This window comes from Chiloscyllium punctatum, chromosome 40, assembly GCF_047496795.1.
Source record: "Chiloscyllium punctatum isolate Juve2018m chromosome 40, sChiPun1.3, whole genome shotgun sequence".
Taxonomy (NCBI): domain Eukaryota; kingdom Metazoa; phylum Chordata; class Chondrichthyes; order Orectolobiformes; family Hemiscylliidae; genus Chiloscyllium; species Chiloscyllium punctatum.
Genome location: NC_092778.1, coordinates 59011810 through 59032143, shown reverse-complemented (window position 1 = coordinate 59032143; position 20334 = coordinate 59011810). Strand labels below are relative to the sequence as shown.

Below are 20334 nucleotides of genomic sequence, written 5' to 3'. Positions count from 1 at the left end.
CAAGAGATTCAACTTCTTTAGTAAATCATGGTTCCCTCGCTCGACCACTTCCTCCCTGCTTGACAGGTACATACTTATCAAGGACACGCAATTGCTGTTCCTTGAACAAGCTCATTTCAAACGTGCCCATTACCTGCAGCTTAATTCCCCATCCAATTCACACTAAACCTTACCTAATTGCATTGTAATTGCTTTCCCCCCGCAGTATATACCTATCCCTTCCTATTGCTAAAGTAAATGGAACCAAATTGTGGTCACTATCACCAAAGTGCTCCAACTACCTCCAAATCTAACACCTGGCCTGGTTCATTACCCAGTACCAAATCTAATGTGGCTTTGCCTCTTGTTGACCTGTCCAACATACTATGTCAGGAAACCCTCCTGCACACATTGGACAAAAACTGACCCATCTAAAGTACTTGAACTCCAGTGATTCCAAACAATATTTGGTAAGTTAAGGCCCCCCATAACAACTATCCTGTCATTTTAGATAGATAGGTTTTTTAATATCAAGGGAATTAAGGGTTACAGGAAGAAAGCAGGAGAATGGGGTTGAGAAACTTATCAGCCATGATAGAATGGCACAGCAGACTTGACGGGCTAAATGGCCTAATTTCTGTTTCTATGTCTCCTGGTCTGCTGTAGTCATGTGACCTCTATCATGAGGCACATCTCACTGAGCAGACATTTTAAGTTCACTTCAGTGAAGATCATTACGTTGAACACATGGCCGTGTTGTAGACACAAAGCAAACATTTTGTACAGTGCCCTGGTCAGAGGACATCTTGAATAAAGTGAGACCATCAAGGGACCTTTAAGAAATCACCATTCCACTCAGTTCAGACTAGAGAGTCTTCAGGCTGATCAATAGTGTCAATGGGATGGGTTGATGAGAAAAAAAAAGAGAGAAATAAGGGTGGTTCAACCCTAAAAAGAGGAATCTAAGAAGTGGCCTTAAAGGTAAATAATATAATAAATAGTATAGGAACAGATAAATTTAGAAAATTACTTCAAAATAGTGAGTAAGGTAAAAGTAAAGTCAATATATTCCCCTTCATAGGGGCTGCTCTCTCATTAGAGAGGGACGATTCGTGGTGGTTTAACCTGAGGGTAAAGAGCAAGGGAGAGGTTCAGAAGGAGAATCCTTCATGGTAATCTTAACTAGTGCAGGAACTGAACCTACTTTGTTGGCTTCACTCTGCATTGAAAACCAACCATCCAGCTAACTGATCCCCTAAAATAGTGAGTAGACATAACTAAACACTAATTGAAGATTAATGAAGGACCAGCACATGTATGCTTTTCTTCATCCAAATTTAAGATTCATCCTCAGAATTCCGTAATTAGTGAAGACAGAAAACTCAGATTCATTTAAGAAATGGACAATACAGATAGGTTGGGGATCCTTCTGAATGGATCAAATAAAATATGCCAATAGGAGAGATAAATATCTTGTGATAGCAATGAATGTGAAGCAGCTCAGCAATCTGTATCAAACGAAGACAAACAATCCCTTCACAAGTTCATTTCAGCAGAGGGTTCATAAAAGAGAGGTATTGCAACAATAGTGAATTCAGCATAATATAGAACATAGAGCATTGCAGCGCAGTACAGGCCCTTCAGCCCTCGATGTTGCGCCGACCTGTCATACCAAACTGAAGGCTATCTAACCTACACCACTCCATGTATGTTCATATGCTTGTCCAACGACGACTTAAATGTATTTAAAGTTGGCGAATCTACTACCATTGCAGGCAAAGCATTCCATACCCTTACTACTCTCTGAGTAAAAAAACTACCTCTGACATCTGTCCTATATCTATCACCCCTCAATTTAAAGCTATGCCCCCCTCGTGCTCGCTGTCACCATTCTTAGAAAAAGGCTCTCCCTTCCACCCTATCTAACCCTCTGATTATTAAGTCACCTCTCAACCTTCTTCTCTCTAACGAAAACAGCCTCAAGTCCCTCGGCTTTTCCTCGTAAGACCTTCCCTCCATACCAGGCAACATCCTAGTAAATCTCCTCTGCACCCTTTCCAAAGCTTCCACATCCTTCTTATAATGCGGTGACCAGAACTGTACACAATACTCCAAGTGCAGCCGCAGTGGAGTGGAGTTACTTGGAGTAACTCTCAACACGTGGCTGCAATCCTATTCCTTCCAGTAGGAAATTTGGAGTTTAAATGCAATAGTCAGAAGCTGATGCACAGTTTGCAATCAATGACTGATATCAGAAATAAGTGTTTCTGCTTTTGGTACTCTCAATCTGATGTCTGAAATGACATCAGAAACCACAGGTTGGCACCCACATTATTAAATTGTTTCCACAGACATCATTGCTGTTAAAATAAAGTGCAAACAAGCACATGACTTCCAGTTAAATTACGGTAGCTTTTTTTGAGTTGTGCATGTCAAGTAAACATTAATTGATCTTTGGTCTATACTAAATTGGCTTCTCCTTTGAAACCACCAATCCAACAGCTACATGCATGACTGGCTTGAAAAGACAAAGAAAATGATTATTTTTCATCCCTGTATCCTAAACCATGCAACATCTGACCATGACCAACATAAGTAATGTCCCTCTGAAGATGGACAAGGCATATCCAGTAGATGTAGTGTACCTGGACTTTCAGAAAGCTTTTGATAAAGTCACACATAGGAAGTTAGTGAACAAAATTAGGGCGCGTGGTATTGGGGGCAAAGTACTAACTTGGATTGAAAGTTGGCTGACTGGAAACAAAGAGTAGTGATAAACGGCTCCATTTCGGAATGGCAGGCAGTGACTAGTGGGGTACCGCAGGGATCAGTGCTGGGACCACAGCTTTTTACAATATATAATGATATAGAAGATGGTATTAGTAATAACATTAGCAAATTTGCTGATGATACTAAGCTGGGTGGCAGGGTGAAATGTGAGGAGGATGTTAGGAGATTACAGGGTGACCTGGACAGGTTAGGTGAGTGGTCAGATGCATGGCAGATGCAGTTTAATGTGGATAAATGTATGGTTATCCACTTTGGTGGCAAGAACAGGAAGGCAGATTACTACTTAAATGGAATCAATTTAGGTAAAGGGGCAGTACAGAGAGATCTGGGTGTTCTTGTACACCAGTCAATGAAGGTAAGCATGCAGGTACAGCAGGTAGTGAAGAAGGCTAACAGCATCTGGCCTTCATAACAAGAGGGATTGAGTACAGAAGCAAAGAGGTTCTTCTGCAGCTGTACAGGGCCCTGGTGAGACCACACCTAGAGTATTGTGTGCAGTTCTGGTCTCCAAATTTGAGGAAAGACATTCTGACTATTGAGGGAGTGCAGCGTAGGTTCACGAGATCAATCCCTGGAATGGCGGGACTACCTTACGCTGAAAGACTGGAGTAACTGGGCTTGTATACCCTTGAGTTTAGAAGACTGAGAGAGGATCTGATTGAGACATATAAGATTATTAAAGGATTGGACACTCTGGAGGCAGGAAATATGTTTCCGCTGATGGGTGAGTGCCAAACCAGAGGACACAGCTTAAAAATACAGGGTAGACCATTTAGGACAGAGATGAGGAGAAACTTCTTCACCCAGAGAGTGGTGGCTGTGTGGAATGCTCTGCCCCAGAGGGCAGTGGAGGCCCAGTCTCTGGATTCATTTAAGAAAGAGTTGGATAGAGCTCTCAAGGATAGTGGAATCAAGGGTTATGAAGATAAGGCAGGAACAGGATACTGATTAAGGATGATCAGCCATGATCATATTGAATGGTGGTGCAGGCTCGAAGGGCAGAATGACCTACTCCTGCACCTATTGTCTAACTGTACAAATTCAGTCAATGACCCTCTGAAGCAGGTATGGTTCAAAGAAATTCAATCTCTGTTTTCCTCTCTCCTTGTGGACAAACTCCTTTTAGTTTCTATTCTCTTCTAATATTCAATTCTTATTTTAAAAGAAATGCCTATTTTATACATCCATGCAATCAAAATGTCGTAATTTTTCTTCAATGGCACTGTCAACTCTTCCAAAGCTATCAATCTAACTAGCGAAGAGCTGGAAGGGTCCAAAAGCTGCCTGTCTTTAAGATGGAAACTCTTCAATTTCTCACACCAGCTACCCAAGTTATTCTGAGCAGAAGGAATTGAAGGTGCAATGTTTTCTTTGTGCAGGTAAAACCTAACACAGCACACTTGTTGGGAATGCATATATATTTACAGATTACCGGAATTAGAAAATGGACATTTGGAAATTACTGGGTTGCAAAGAATTTATCATCTGATTATTTAGAACTGGATAGCCAAGAGTTTGAATCAAACTATGATCAATTCAATGTCTCCAACAAGATGAGCAAGACGGAATTTTGTTGCTTTAATTGTTGAGCAAACTCATACTAATGGATCTATGTTTCCTGATAAAGGGCTTATGCCTGAAACGTCGATTCTCCTGCTCTTCAGATGCTGCCTGACCAGCTGTGCTTTTCCAGCACCACACTCTTGACTCTGATCACCAGCATCTGCAATCCTCACTTTCTCCAGCTATCACCTCGCCACAGCCTCTGGATTGAGATAACTGGTGCTTTTTCAGCACGCACTTAGAAACTCTGGGCAGTTCCTGGGGAAGTTTGCAAGGGTGTAGCACTCTCTCTCTTTTTCAGGCTATGAGAATCCGAGCTTGAAGCTGAAGGCAGCATTCTCTAGATGTCTCTCAGTGAAGTAGTTTGGAAAACCTTACAAGGTTTCAAATACCTAACAATTACTCAGCTGACTCTGAAATCTTTTCTGAAGATTTTCCATTATTCTGTCGCTGTTAGCAACTGCATCTCAGTGACAAGAATTCAAAGGAGCTACAAGAAGTTGACCCATTTTTGTTGTCTGATTTTGCCCCTTGACAAACAGGGACATTGTGGTTTCATTCCCCTTTTGGCCCATTGTTTTCCCATGCTTAACAACACTATGTCTTTGCCTGTATGAAGACATTTGGGATTAAAAGGGATATGGTTTCATTCACAAAGCAGCTTAGTTAACAATTAGTTTCCCACTTGTTTGAAGACTACGCTTGTCTGTAATAAACATGTTGAGTCACAGGTAGATAGGATACTGAAAAATTCTGGATTAGTGGTGCTGGAAGAGCACAGCAGTTCAGGCAGCATCCAACGAGCAGCGAAATCGACGTTTCGGGCAAAAGCCCTTCATCAGGAATAAAGGCAGTGAGCCTGAAACGTGGAGAGATAAGCTAGAGGAGGGTGGGGGTGGGGAGAGAGTAGCATAGAGTACAATGGGTGAGTGGGGGAGGAGATGAAGGTGATAGGTCAGGGAGGGGAGGGTGGAGTGGATAGGTGGAAAAGGAGCTAGGCAGGTCGGACAAGTCCGGACAAGTCAAGGGGACAGTGCTGAACTGGAAGTTTGAAACTAGGATGAGGTGGAGGAAGAGGAAATGAGGAAGCTGTTGAAGTCCACATTGATGCCCTGGGGTTGAAGTGTTCCGAGGCGGAAGATGAGGCATTCTTCCTCCAGGCTTCTGGTGGTGAGTGGAAGGGGGAGTTGAAATGTTGGGCCACGGGGCGGTTTGGTTGATTGGTGCGGGTATCTCGGAGATGTTCCCTAAAGCGCTCTGCTAGGAGGCGCCCAGTCTCCCCAATGTAAAGGAGACCACATCGGGAGCAACGGATACAATAAATGATATTAGTGGATGCGCAGGTGAAACTTTGATGGATGTGGAAGGGTCCTTTAAGGCCTTGGATAGAGGTGAGGGAGGAGGTGTGGGCACAGGTTTTACAGTTCCTGCGGTGGCAGGGGAAAGTGCCAGAATGGGAGGGTGGGTCGTAGGGGGCTGTGGACCTGACCAGGTAGTCACAGAGGGAACGGTCTTTGCGGAAGGCGGAAAGGGGTGGGGAGGGAAATATATCCCTGGTAGTGGGGTCTTTTTGGAGGTGGCAGAAATATCAACGGATGATTTGGTTGATGCGAAGGTTTGTAGGGTGGAAGGTGAGCACCAGGGGTGTTCTGTCCTTGTTACGGTTGGAGGGGTGGGGTCTGAGGGCGGAGGTGCGGGATGTGGACAAGATGCGTTGGAGGGCATCTTTAACCACGTGGGAAGGGAAATTGCGGTCTCTAAAGGAGGAGGCCATCTGGTGTATTCTATGGTGGAACTGGTCCTCCTGGGAGCAGATACGGCGGAGGCAGAGAAATTGGGATTACGGGATGGCATTTTTGCAAGAGGTAGGGTGGGAAGAGGTGTAATCCAGGTAGCAGTGGGAGTCGGTGGGTTTGTAAAAAATGTCAGTGTCAAGTCGGTCGTGACTAATGGAGATGGAGAGGTCCAGGAAAGGGAGCGAGGTGTCAGAGATGGTCCAGGTAAATTTAAGGTCAGGGTGGAATGTGTTAGTGAAGTTGATGAATTGCTCAACCTCCTCGCGGGAGTTGCAAGAGATAGGGTGGGAAGAGGTGTAATTGCAAGAGATAGGGTGGGAAGAGGTGTAATTGCAAGAGATGTTTGGTTTCCAGCATCTGCAGTTATTGTTTTTACCTCTAGGATACTGAAAAAGGCATTTGGAATGCTTTCCTTTATTGGTCAGAGCATTGAGTATAAGGGTTGGGAGGTCATGTTGTGGCTATACAGGACATTGGTTCGGCCACTTTTAAAATATTGTGTGCAATTCTGGTCTCCTTCCTATCGGATGTTTGTTGTGAGACTTGAAAAGGTTCAGAAAAGATTTACAAGGATGTTGCCAGGGTTGGAGGGTTTGAGTGATAGGGAGAGGCTGAATAGGCTGGGGCTGTTTTCCTTGGAGTGTTGGAGGCTGAAGGGTGACCTTTATAGAGGTTTATAAAATCATGAGGGGCATGGATAGGATAAACAGACAAGATTTTTTCCCTGGGGTTGGAAGTCCAGAATTAGAGGGCATAGGTTTAGGGTGAGGGGGGAAAAATTTAAAAGGGACCTAAAGGGCAGCTTTTTCACACAGAGGGTGGTACGTGTCTGGAATGAGCTGCCAGAGGAAGTGGGGGAGACGGGTACAATTATAACATTTAAAAGGCATCTGGATGGGTATATAATTAGGAAGGGTTTAGAGGGACATGGGCCAATTGCTGGTAAATGGGACTCGCTTATGTTGGGATATCTGGTCAGCATGGACAAGTTGGACTGAAAGGTCTGATTGCATGTTGTACATCTCCATGACTCTATGCTCCTTCAGAATTTATTGTGAAACATGTTGAAAAGTCTCTTTTATTCTCATTAATAATGAGGAGGAGGAACAAAGTGACTATTTTGTTGATGGAATAAAGCATTTACACTTTCATACAGCTCATCAAATAGTGGAGAAAGTTCCGACTGCAGATGCTGGCATAAGCCCTTCATCAGAAATGTCGATGCTCCCGCTCCTGGGATGCTGCCTGACTTGCTGTGCTTTTCCAGCCCCACAATCTCAACTCATCAAATAGTGAAACTTGATTTCCAGCAGATGGCTCCAAACAGAGTCATAATGTTCCAGAATAATATATTCATTCAATCTTTGACTTGTCCTTTGACCACACTATGCCCACGTGTATTTTCATCCCATTCAGACTCCATAAAATACATTAGGAATGAGAGACATTATTGCCCTGAATGCTATACATGTCACAGAGGACACTTTTTAAGCCATAAAGGATAAACTCAACAAAAATAAACAAACCATTTTTCTTTGGCCCCCTCCAAATTACAGCGTCATCAAGGCTGCTGAGCAAAAATCCAATTGACATTATACCCAGATTTTCTTCCACATACTGTAAGAAACAAATCAAAAGAGAGAAACATCAATATGGCTTGTAGCAATGCGGTTAGGGTGAAGTTCAACAAATTTTCACAAATGTGCAGTAAATCAATATTCTAATAAAATTGAGTTGGGAGGCACATGAACGTAACAAATATAAAATGGAGAACTTGTATAAAATCTCCAATGATGGGAGAATCGTGTGCTTATATTTGAAAACACTGTATAACAGAAAACAAATCAATAGGGCCCAACAAAGAAGCAAATTGAACACTGGGTGTGAGCGTCTCTTAATGGACCTGCATTTATTGCACATCCCCAACTGAGCAGAGGGCAATTAAGAGTCAACCACATTGCTGTGGGTCTGGAGTCACATGGAGGCTATATCAGGTGAGGATGGCAGATTTCCTTCCCTAAAGGACACTAGTGAACCAGACGGATTTTTCTGACAATTGACAACGGAATTAAGAGTCTAATGATCATAAACCCAAATTTTTCTTTTACTGAATTCAAATACTGAATTGACCATCTACTGTGACAGGATTTGAAGCCAGAACCTTAGCCAAGTTTCTAGATTAATAGTCCAGCGATAATAGGTCATTGCTTCCCCTTTTGTGGTTGTCTGCAGGGAAATTCTGGAATGTCACATCCACATGGAGTCTGGGAAATGATAATGAGACAGATGATTACCATCAGAGATAATGACGAGCTAAACTCCACCCAGCAGGAACCCATCTCCGGCAGACATGTTTGTGTTTTGCTCTACCAGAAATACGCAAAAACAGTAGATTAAAATCAAGCTTCAACTCAGACAGCTTGCAGTAGCGGTCTGACGTTCTTCTGAGTGGATTACTGTACTGTGAAGGTCACAGGTATGAGAACCGGAACTAAACATCCCTGCATTGCAGCTAAAGAAAGAGATAAAACACTCGCTTGAATGTAACACTTGAGTGTTATCAATCAGTCCCAAAGGAAGGAACAGGACAAAATAATTTCAATTAACTGCAAAGACAAGAAACCTGAAATCACCTGATTAACCACCAACCTCAATGCTATCAGTGACAATCACTGCAATGGCTGCAACATTCTACTATCGACTCTTCATGAATGACTCTCAGACATACTGTACATTTTCAAATTTTATTTTAGATTTATTTTTTTATTCAAAATCTGTGTTTATGTGTGCTGCATTATTATTTCTTCTCGCATTTTATAAATAACAAATTCACTCTTGTTAACTGAACACAGCCAGGTTAAATGGACTCCTTTTCAAACATACAATCATTCAGAAAGATCTCTGCAAGGTTAAGAGATACTTCTTAAATTAATCTTATTGCAACCAACGGATGGGTGAGGAGAGGGGAGGGGTCAGTAAAGGAGGGGGATTGGTTCATCCCTCCTCACTCAGGACCTTAATAAATTGGGGAACCTTGCCTGAAAACTGGTCTTAACAAAAAGCACTGAAATCACAGCCGTGATGATATATTGGGTAAATTGATTCATTTAGAAGTGTTAGAGGCGTTTTTCAAAAGCCTCATATGATGGGGTCAGGGCTCGAAATGTTAACTCTGTTCTTTTCTCTTCAGATGTTGTCAAACCTGCAGAGTTTCTCCAGCACTTTCTGATTTTGTTTTAGATCTCAAGTGCTTGCAGTTCTCGGTTTTATATTACTCATTCAACAGGTGTATTGTATGAGGATGGGACTAAAAATGGTAATAATTTCAATTCTGCAAAGCACTTCCCACGGGCCTGGCTGCCTACATGTCAGAATGTTTAGACCATTCACAAGCTAGTGATTCAACAAAGCAATACGTACCACTGGAGACCATCCTGACCCACTCTGGTGTACCTGTGAGAACAGAAGGGAAGGAAAAAGTTTAATTAATATAATTTCTTTTAAATCCTTGGCATACACAGATTGCTTACATTAAAGATTGGGAGTATGTATGTGGAAGAGAAGGATTTTTGCTGCTGTAAATTGCATTCATGACCATGTTATTTTGTTGCTAAATCAAATGAAGCTCCTTTATAATATGACATTGGTTAATTGGTGTTTTTCTTCCCCCAATTAAATATTTCCCTGATATCAGCGAGCCACATCACTGTGGGTCTGGAGTCAAACGTAGGCCAGACCAGCTAAGGATGGCAGATTTCCTCCCCTAAAGGATACAGGTGAACTGGATTAGCCTTCATTACAGCAAGTGATGGTAATGTCATGGCTACCATTGTTCTAACTGTGACTAGCCTTAATTCCAAGATTTTTAATTGAATTTAAATGTCACCAGCTGTTGTGATGTGATTTGAACATGTGCCTCCGAGTGTCAGCCTGTGGCTTTTGGTAATGTCCAGTGACATTATCCCTACCCTTTTTTTAATAGAATACCTACAATCCAAAGATGTGCAGGTTAGGTGAATTGGCCATGCTAAATTGCCCCATAGTGTTCAGGGATGTGCATGTTAGGTGCATTAGTCAGAGGTAAATCTACTTTAATAAAATCTTTTAAAACAGGCACACATTAGGGGTTGTGTACTGTAAGTTTAGCGATGTTTGGTGATAAAGTCTGGATGTGTTATCAAAAAAGGTGAGTGTAGGCAGAGTACAGGACTATGCTAAGTTCTGAAGAAAGGTCACTCGACCCGAAACGTGAACTTTGATTTCTCTGCACAGATGCTGCTAGACCTGCTGAGCTTTTCCAGCAACTTCTGTTTTTGTGTCAGCTAAGATCCAGTACACTGCTGTAATGGGGGGATGCAGAGAGACTGAAAGAGAATGAGATGTAACTGGCCACAGAACGTTCTTAAACCAAAGGAATCTTATGTCACAAGGAGTGCCTCTAGCAACACAATGTACCAATTTTAATGTGATAATTTCTCATTTCTCTGCCTTAAAGTACGTAAACTAATTTGGCCACAGAGCACTTCTTGTCCTGGAGGCTGTGTACTCAATCAATTTGCAATCTAATCTGTTGAATTAAAGTTTAACCAAGTTAAACATCAACTCCAATATAAGCATCTAACCAAAAATACAAAACAGCATTTTCACAGCAAACTACTTTGTACTGCAGTAGAACTATTGAAAAAAAAGTCCTTTTAATTTTATATTCCAGATAGTTGTAAGTAAATAGTCCCCATTTGATAGGGTACAGTAAAAGAACAGAAATATTAGCAATATTCACAAAAGCTGTTCATAAAATATTTTGGTGGAACGAAGTACAGAATTATGATTGTCTCTGATCTACTGCAGTATAAGCAAGGTGCAGCAGGTGGTGCTGCTGAGCAGTCAATTTCTCCCTCATTCTAACACTGCAAACGCTGGAGATCACAGTGGGTCACACAGCAACCATGGGGAGAGAGCAAGCTAATGATTTGAGGCTAGATGACTTTTTATCAGAGCTGAAGTGAAGTATGGAGGGTACAGCATGTGTGCTATAGTTTGGGGGGGGGGGGGGGGGGGAAGCTGGGGGTAGTGGGTGTAGGGTGCTGATGGAGAAAAGGCATTGATAGTTCAGATTAACTGATTGGAATGTGACAATGGCAGAACAATGGTGTGTCTCCAGTCCCCACTGGGATGAGAGGGAGGGGAGAGAGGACAATCTAAAAGTAAGGGAATAAATGGGAGCTGGTTCACAATGTGAAGGTGTTGAACTCAATACCAATATACAAACTCAATATGAAGTCCAGAAGGCTATAAAATGCCTAGTCTGAGGATGAATTTGTTGCTCCTCCAGTTTGCGCTGTGATTCACTGAAACACTGCAGCATGCCGAGGACAGACAAATGAGAATGCAAACAGGAGGCTGTGTTAAAATTACTGGCTATGGGAAGGTCAGGATCCTGCCTGCGCAGACTGGAGGTTGCAAAGTGGTCACTCAGTCTGCGTTTGGTTTCTCCAATGTGGAGTCGGCCACACTGAGTGCAGCGAATACAATACTCAAGACTGGAGGAGGTACAGGTGAAATTCTGCTTCACCTGGAAAGACTGCATAGGCCCTTGGATGGTGAGTACCGAGGAGGAGAAGGGGCAGGTGTTGCACCATCCTCTGAGTGGAAAAGTTGCCCCTTAGGTCTCTTTTAAATCTTTCCACTCTCACCTTATACCTATGCCCTTCAGTTTTGGATGCCCCCACCCTGGGGAAAAGACCTTGTCTATTTACCCTAGCCATGCCTCTCATGATTTTATAAACCTCAAGAAGGTCACCCCTCAGCCTCTGATGCTCCAGGGAAAACAGCCCCAGGCTATTCAGCCTCTCTGTCTATGCTCAAATTCTCCAACCCTGGCAACATCCTTTTCTGAACACTTCTAAGTTTCACAACATCCTTCCAATAGCATGGTCGAGTATGGGAGCCAATGACCCAGCATTATCACTTGATAATTAATCCAGAGACCCAGGTCATGTTCCTGAAGAAGGCCTTATGCCCGAAACATCGATTCTCCTGCTCCTTTGATGCTGCCTGACCTGCTGCGCTTTTCCAGCAACGCATTTTTAAGCTCCGATCTCCAGTATCTGCAGTCCTCACTGTCTCCATGTTCTGGGGACCCAGGTTTGAATCCCACCGTGGCAGACTGTGCAATTTGAATTCAATTAAGTGTCTAAACATGAAACCATTGCCAATTGTTGGAAAATCTTACCTGGTTCACTAATGTCCTTTAGAGAAGGAAGTCTGCCATCCTTAGTGTTCGTCTGACTCCAGACTCACAGCAATATTAACTACCCTCTGGGCAATTAGGTACGGGCAATAAATGCTGGCCTAGCCATCCGTGATTAAAAACAAATTCTTAACAGAGGTCAAAAAGAAACGTTTAAACCAAATCTATGAAGAACAATTTCGATTGTTCTTCAGATTGGAAATCAGGATGCTCTAAAACACTTGACAATGAACAAAGTATTCTTTGAAGTACTGTAGTTATTGTTATAATTATAATATAGGAAAGTTGGTATCGGATTTGTACATAGAAAGCTCCCAAAAACAGCAAGGTGATAATGACCAGCTATTGTGTTTCAATGATGTTACTGAACTCCTCTTTGAAATAGGGCAAGGGAATCTTTTATTTCAGCTCAGTATTGCAGCGAGTTTCAGTCTTGGCTTCTGTGTCCAAGTCACTGGAGTGGGGTTTGAACATGTCACCTTCTGGTTTGGAGACAAACATGCTACCCACTGAGCCACCACCGATACACAGGGTTGCTGTAGGTAAGAAGATGATGACGTAAAGCCATCACGGTTTCTGAACTAACTAAATATTCATACTGGCACCTCCAAAGTTTCCTTTCCCCTCAATCAGAGAATTCCACCCCGACCATGATGGACAGAGTCATTGACTGCATCCATCCTATTTCCTTCATTTCTATTCCCATTCATTTTCCAAGACCACAATAGGGTTTTCCTTGTTCTCATGTTCTACTCCACCAGCTTCCATTTCCAATTGTCCTCCACTATCACCAAGCACATCTGATTCTCTTTCAGCATTCTAGAAGGGTTTTAGTATAATCTCTATTTCACCTGTGTGGGCCTTGTCCACCTTAAAGCCTCTTTCAACACTCCTCCTCGTTCTCTTGCATCTTTCCACACAAGCAGGGCAGTAGTGGTGTCATGATCCGGTCTAGCCTACATGTGATGCCACAGCAACATGATTGGCTCTTAACTGCCCTCTGGACAATTAGGGACAGGCAATAAATACTGGCCAGTAATGCCCATGTCTATGAACAAATTTTACGAAGTGTAGATGTGACACCAGCCCTTTTACCTCTTCAAGATCCAGAACACATTGTCCAGGTGGAACTTTCAACTTAGCGCACATAGTTCGCTGCTCACAATGTTGTTCGCAGGGGAGACCTAATCTGAATTGGATGACCACTTTTATACAATCAAGGTCATTTATCCCTGCAATTCCCTGCTTTGCTCTGATACTGACCTCTCTATCCTCGGCTTCCTGTTTGCTCCAATGAAGCTCAGCATAACGTCAAGGATATTCCAATGTAAACTGGTTCAATTTCTCAATTCAAACCTCCTAACATTCTGCTCACTGCACTATCCAGTTTATGATCCTGAAATTCAACATGTTTAATCTGTATTACAGAATTCAACACCAGCTAACTTAAGTCAGTAAAATTCAATTCAAACAACTCTATGCTTTTCTATGAGCTACACTGATCACTACACTGTACTGAAATATGCTGTGATCATTATACTGTACTGACATACGCTGTGATCATTATATCATAGTGAAATACACTGTGATCATTATAACATAGCAAAATACACTGTGATCATTACACTGTACTGAACTATGCTGTGATCATTATACTGTACGGAAATACGCTGTGATCATTATACTGTACGGAAATACACTGCGATCGTTATACTGTACTGAATGATGCTATGATCACTATACTGTACTGAACTACGCTGTGAATGTTATACTGTACTGAACTACAATGTGATCTTTATACTGTACTGAACTACTTTGCGATCATTATACTGTACTGAACTAAGCTGTGATCACTATACGGTACTGAACTACGCTACAAACGTTATACTGTACAGAAATACGCTGTGATCACTGTACTGTACTGAACTACGCTGTGATTGCTATACTGTACTGAACGACGTTGCGATCGTTATACTGTACTGAACTACGTTGCGATCGTTATACTGTACTGAACTACGTTGAGATCGTTATAATGTACAGAAATACACTGTGATTGGTATACTGTACTGAACTACGCGGAGATTGGTATACTGTACTGAAATACGCTGTGATCACTATACTGTAATGAACTACGCTATGATCGTTATACTGTACTGAACAAAGCTGCGATCGTTATACTGTACTGAAATACGCTATGATCGTTATACTGTACTGAACTACATTACGATCATTATACTGTACTAAAATACGCTGTGATCACTATATTGTACTGAACTACGCTGCGATCGTTATACTGTACTGAACTACGCTGCGATTATTATACAGTACTGAACGACGTTGCGATTGTTATACTGTACTGAACTACGTTGAGATCGTTATAATGTACAGAAATACACTGTGATTGGTATACTGTACTGAACTATGCGGAGATTGGTATACTGTACTGAAATACGCTGTGATCACTATACTGTAATGAACTACGCTATGATCGCTATACTGTACTGAACAAAGCTGCGATCGTTATACTGTACTGAAATACGCTGTGATCACTATACTGTACTGAACTACATTACGATCATTATACTGTACTAAAATACGCTGTGATCACTATATTGTACTGAACTACACTGCGATCGTTATACTGTACTGAACTACGCTGCGATTATTATACAGTACTGAACGACGTTGCGATCGTTATACTGTACTGAACTACGCTGTGATTGGTACACTGTACTGAACTATGCTGTGATCATTATACTGGACTGAAATACGCTGCAATCACTATACTGCACTGAACTACACTGTGATCACTATACTGTACAGAACTACGCTGCGATCACTATACTGTATTGAAAAACGCTGCGATCACTATACTGTACTGAACTACGCTGTGATCGTTATACTGTACTGAAATACACTATGATTGTTATACTGTACTGAACGACGTTGCGATCGTTATACTGTACTGAACTACACAGTGATCGTTATACTGTACTGAACTACATTGCGATCGTTATACTGTACAGAAATACACTGTGATTGGTATACTGTACTGAAATAGACTGCGATCACTATACTGTACTGAACTACGCTGTGAGCACTACACTGTACTGAACTATGCTATGATCGCTATACTGTACTGAATGCTGCGATTATACTGTACTGAAATATGCTGCAATCATTATACTGTACTGAACTACGCTATACTGTACTGAAATACACTGCGATCACTATACTGTACTGAACTACGCTATGATTGTTATACTATAATGAACTACGTTGCGATCACTTTGCTGTACTAAACTATGCTGCGATCATTATACTGTACTGAGCTACGCTGTGATCACTACTGTACTGAACTACGCTGCGATCACTATACTGTACTCAACTACACTGTGATCGTTATACTGTACTGAAATAGATTGCGATTGTTATACTGTACTGAAATACGCTGCGATTGTTATCCTGTACTGAAAAACGCTGTGATCGTTATACTGTACTGAACTACGCTGCGATAGTTATCCTGTACTGAACTACGCTGCGATCGTTATACTGTACTGGACTACGCTGCGATCGTTATCCTGTAGTGAACTACGCTGTGATCACTATCCTGTACTGTACTACGCTGTGATCACTATATTGTACTGAAATAACCTGTGATCATTATACTGTACTGAATTACACTGTGATTGGTATACTGTACTGAAATACGCTGAGATCACGATACTGTACTGAAATATGCTGCAATCACTAAACTGTACTGAAATACACTGTGATCGTTATACTGTACTGAACTATGCTGTGATCACAATACTGTACTGAAATACACTGTGATCGTTATAGTGTACTGAAATACACTATGATCATTATACTGTACTGAACTACGTTGTGATCACTATACTGTACTGAACTACGCTGCGAGCTGTATACTGTACTGAAATACGCTGCGATCACTATACTGCACAGAACTATGCTGTGATTACTATACCGTACTGAACTACGCTGTGATCGTTATACTGTACTAAACTTCGTTGCGATCACTATACTGTACTGAAGTATGCTGTGATCGTTATACTGTACAGAACTATGCTGTGGTCGTTATACTGTAATGAACTATGCTGCAATCACTATACTGTACTGAAATACGCTGCGATCGTTATACTGTACTGAAATACGCTGTGATCGTTTTACTGTACTGAACTACGCTGTGATCTCTATACAGTACGGAAATAAGCTGTGATCGTTATTCTGTACTAAACTATGTTGTGATGTCTATACTGTACTGAACTACGCTGCGATCACTATCCTGAACTGAACTACGCTGTGATCGTTATACTGTACTGAACTACGCTGTTATCATTATACTGTACTGAACTACGCTGCGATTGTTATACTGTACAGAAATATGCTGTGATTGGTATACTGTACTGAAATACGCTGTGATCGTTATACTGTACTGAACTACGCTGTGATCTCTATACTGTACTGAATGACGCTGCGATCTCTATCCTGTACTGAACTACTCTGTGATCGTTATAGGGTACTGAACGACGTAGCGATCGTTATACTGTACTGAACTACGTTGCGATTATACTGTACTGAACTACGCTGTTATCGTTATACTGTACTGAACTAAATTGCGATCATTATACTGTACTGAAATACACTGCAATCACTATACTGTACTGAACTACGCTGCGATCACTATACTTTACTGAACTATGCTGCGATCGTTGTACTGTACTGAACTATGCTGCGATCACTGCTGTAATGAACTACGCTGCGATCATTATACTGTACTGAACTATGCTGTGATCGTTATACTGTACTAAAATACACTGTGATCATTATACTGTACTGAACTACGCTGCGATCACTATACTGTACTAAACTACGCTGTGATCGTTATACTGTACTAAAATACACTGTGATCATTATACTATACTGAACTATGTTGCGAACACTACACTGTACTGAACTATGCTGAGATTATATTGTACTGAAATACGCTGTGATCGTTTACTGAACTAAATTGCAATCGTTATACTGTACTGAAATACACTGCGATCACGATATCGTACTGAACTACGCTGTGATCGTTATACTGTACTGAACTATGCTGTGATCACTATACTGCAATGAAATACGCTGCGATCAATATACTGTACTGAAACACGCTGTGATCATTATACTGTACTGAACAATGCTGCGATCACTGTACTGAACTACGCTGTGATCTCTATACTGTACTGAAATACGCTGTGATTACTATACTGCACTGAAATGCACTGTGATTGTTATACTATACTGAACTACGTTGCGATCACTATGCTGCATGAACTATGCTGCGATCATTATACTGTACTGAAATACGCTGTGATCGTTATACTGTACTGAACTATGCTGTGATCACTATACTGTACTGAACTCAGCTGTGATCTCTATACTGTCCTGAACTACGCTGTGATCACTATACTGTACTGAACTACGCTGTGATCGTTATACTGTACTGAACTATGCTGTGATCACTATACTGTACTGAACTACGCTGTGATCACTATACTGTACTGAACTATGCTGTGATCACTATACTGTACTGAACTACGCTGTGATCACTATACTGTACTGAACTACGCTGTGATCGTTATACTGTACTGAACTATGCTGTGATCACTATACTGTACTGAACTATGCTGTGATCACTATACTGTGCTGAAATACGCTGCGATCACTATACTGTACTGAAATACACTGTGATCATTATACTGTACTGAACTACGTTGCGATCACTACACTGTACTGAACTACACTGCGATCACTATCCTGTACTGAACTACGTTGCGATCATTATACTGTACAGAAATATGCTGTGATTGGTATATTGTACTGAACTACGCTGAGATTGGTATACTGTACTGAACTACGCTGAGATCGGTATACTGTACTGAAATACGCTGTGATCACTATACTGTACTGAACTAGGCTGTGATCTCTATACTGTACTGAACTACGCTGTGATTGTTATACTGTACTGAAATAAGCTGTGATCACTATACTATACTGGACTACGTTGCGATCACTATACTGTACTGAACTACATTGCGATCACTATACTGTACTGAACTACGCTGCGATTGGTATACTGTACTGAAATACGCTGCGATTGTTATACTGTACTGAAATACACTGCGATCACTATACTGTACTGAACTACACTGCGATCGTTATACTGTACTAAACTATGCTGTGATCACTATACTGCACTGAAATGCACCGTGATCGTTATACTATACTGGACTATGTTGTGATCACTATACTGTACTGAACTACATTGCGATCACTATACTGTACTGAACTATGCTGCGATTGGTATACTGTACTGAAATACGCTGCAATCGTTATATTGTACTGAACTACGTTGTAATCGTTATACTGTACTGAACTACGCTGTGATCATTATACTGTACTGAACTACGCTGTGATCGTTATACTGTACTGAACTACATTGCGATCGTTATACTGTACTAAACTACGCTGTGATCACTATACTGTACTGAAATACGCTGCGATAACTATACTGTACTGAACTATGCTGTGGTCATTATACTGTACTAAACTACGCTGTGATCACTATACCGTACTGAAATACGCTGTGGTCATTATACTGTACTGAACTACGCTGCAATCACTATACTGTACTGAACTATGCTGTGATCCCTATACTGTACTGAAATACACTGCGATCACTACACTGTACAGAACTACGCCATGGTCGTTATACTGTACTGAAATATGCTGAGGTCACTATACTGTACTGAAATACGCTGTAATTGTTATACTGTATTGAACTACGCTGCGATCACTATACTGTACTGAATTACGCTGTGATCGTTATACTGTACTGAAATATGCTGCGATCGTTATACTGTACTACACAGTGATCACTATACTGTACTAAACTATGCTGTGATCACTATACTGTACTGAATTACGCTGTGATCGTTATACTATAGTGAAATACGCTGTGATCACTATACTGTACTGAATTACACTGTGATCACTATACTGTACTGAACTACGTTGTGATCGTTATACTGTACTGAAATACGCTATGATCATTATACTCTAATGAACTACGTTGCGATCACTATACTGTACTGAACTATGCTGCAATCATTATACTGTATTGAACTACACAGATCACTATACTGTACTGAAATATACTGTGATCGTTATACTGTACTGAACTACGCTGTGATCACTATAATGTACTGAACTACGCTGCGATCGTTATACTGTATTGAACTACACTGATCACTATTCTGTACTGAAATACACTGATCGTTATACTGTACTGAGCTATGCTGTGATAGTTATACTGTACTGAAATACGCTGTGATCACTATACTGTACTGAACTACACTGTGATCTCTATACTGTCCTGAACTAAGCTGCGATCACTATACAGTATTGAAATACGCTGTGATCACTATATTGTAGTATACTACGCTGTGATAGTATACTGTACCAAAATACACTATGATCGGAATACTGTACCAAAATACGCTGTGTTCATTATACTGTACTGAAATACGCTGTGATAACTATACACTGTTGAACTACGCGGTGATCACTATTCTGTACCGAAATACGCTGTGATCACTATACTGTACTGGAATACACTGATCTCTATACTGTGCTGAAATATGCTGTGATCTCTTTACAATACTGAACCATACAGTAATAATTATACCACACTGAACTGGCCTGCCATCTTTATAGTGTATTGAACTATGTTGTGATCATTATGCTATACTGAACTATGCTAAACACACTATGCTAGACTGAACGATACTATGATTACTATAACACACTGAACTACACTTTAATCACTATGTTATACTGAACTATGCTGCAATCGTGTGTTATGGGGTTCATTCTGCTCTGCAGGAAGAA

General features: G+C 41.2%; 2 protein-coding genes across 2 annotated transcripts in view; one reads left to right on the top strand and one right to left on the bottom strand.

Moving 5' to 3' along the window:
- LOC140464654 (Golgi apparatus membrane protein TVP23 homolog A-like) overlaps positions 1-8591 on the top strand; it is a 66904-nt gene extending 58313 nt beyond the window's left edge. Inside the window, exon 7 of the mRNA XM_072560013.1 lies at positions 8361-8591. Coding sequence (XP_072416114.1) covers positions 8361-8525 — 165 coding nt within the window. The 3' untranslated portion in view covers positions 8526-8591. The remainder of the gene's footprint in view (positions 1-8360) is intronic.
- Positions 1-20334, bottom strand: part of nubp1 (nucleotide binding protein 1 (MinD homolog, E. coli)) — a 73983-nt gene that overhangs the window by 10390 nt on the left and 43259 nt on the right. Inside the window, exons 5-6 of the mRNA XM_072560010.1 lie at positions 9549-9581; positions 7655-7745 (exon numbers count right to left, since the gene is read on the bottom strand). Of these exons, the coding sequence (XP_072416111.1) occupies positions 7655-7745; positions 9549-9581 (124 nt within the window). The remainder of the gene's footprint in view (positions 1-7654; positions 7746-9548; positions 9582-20334) is intronic.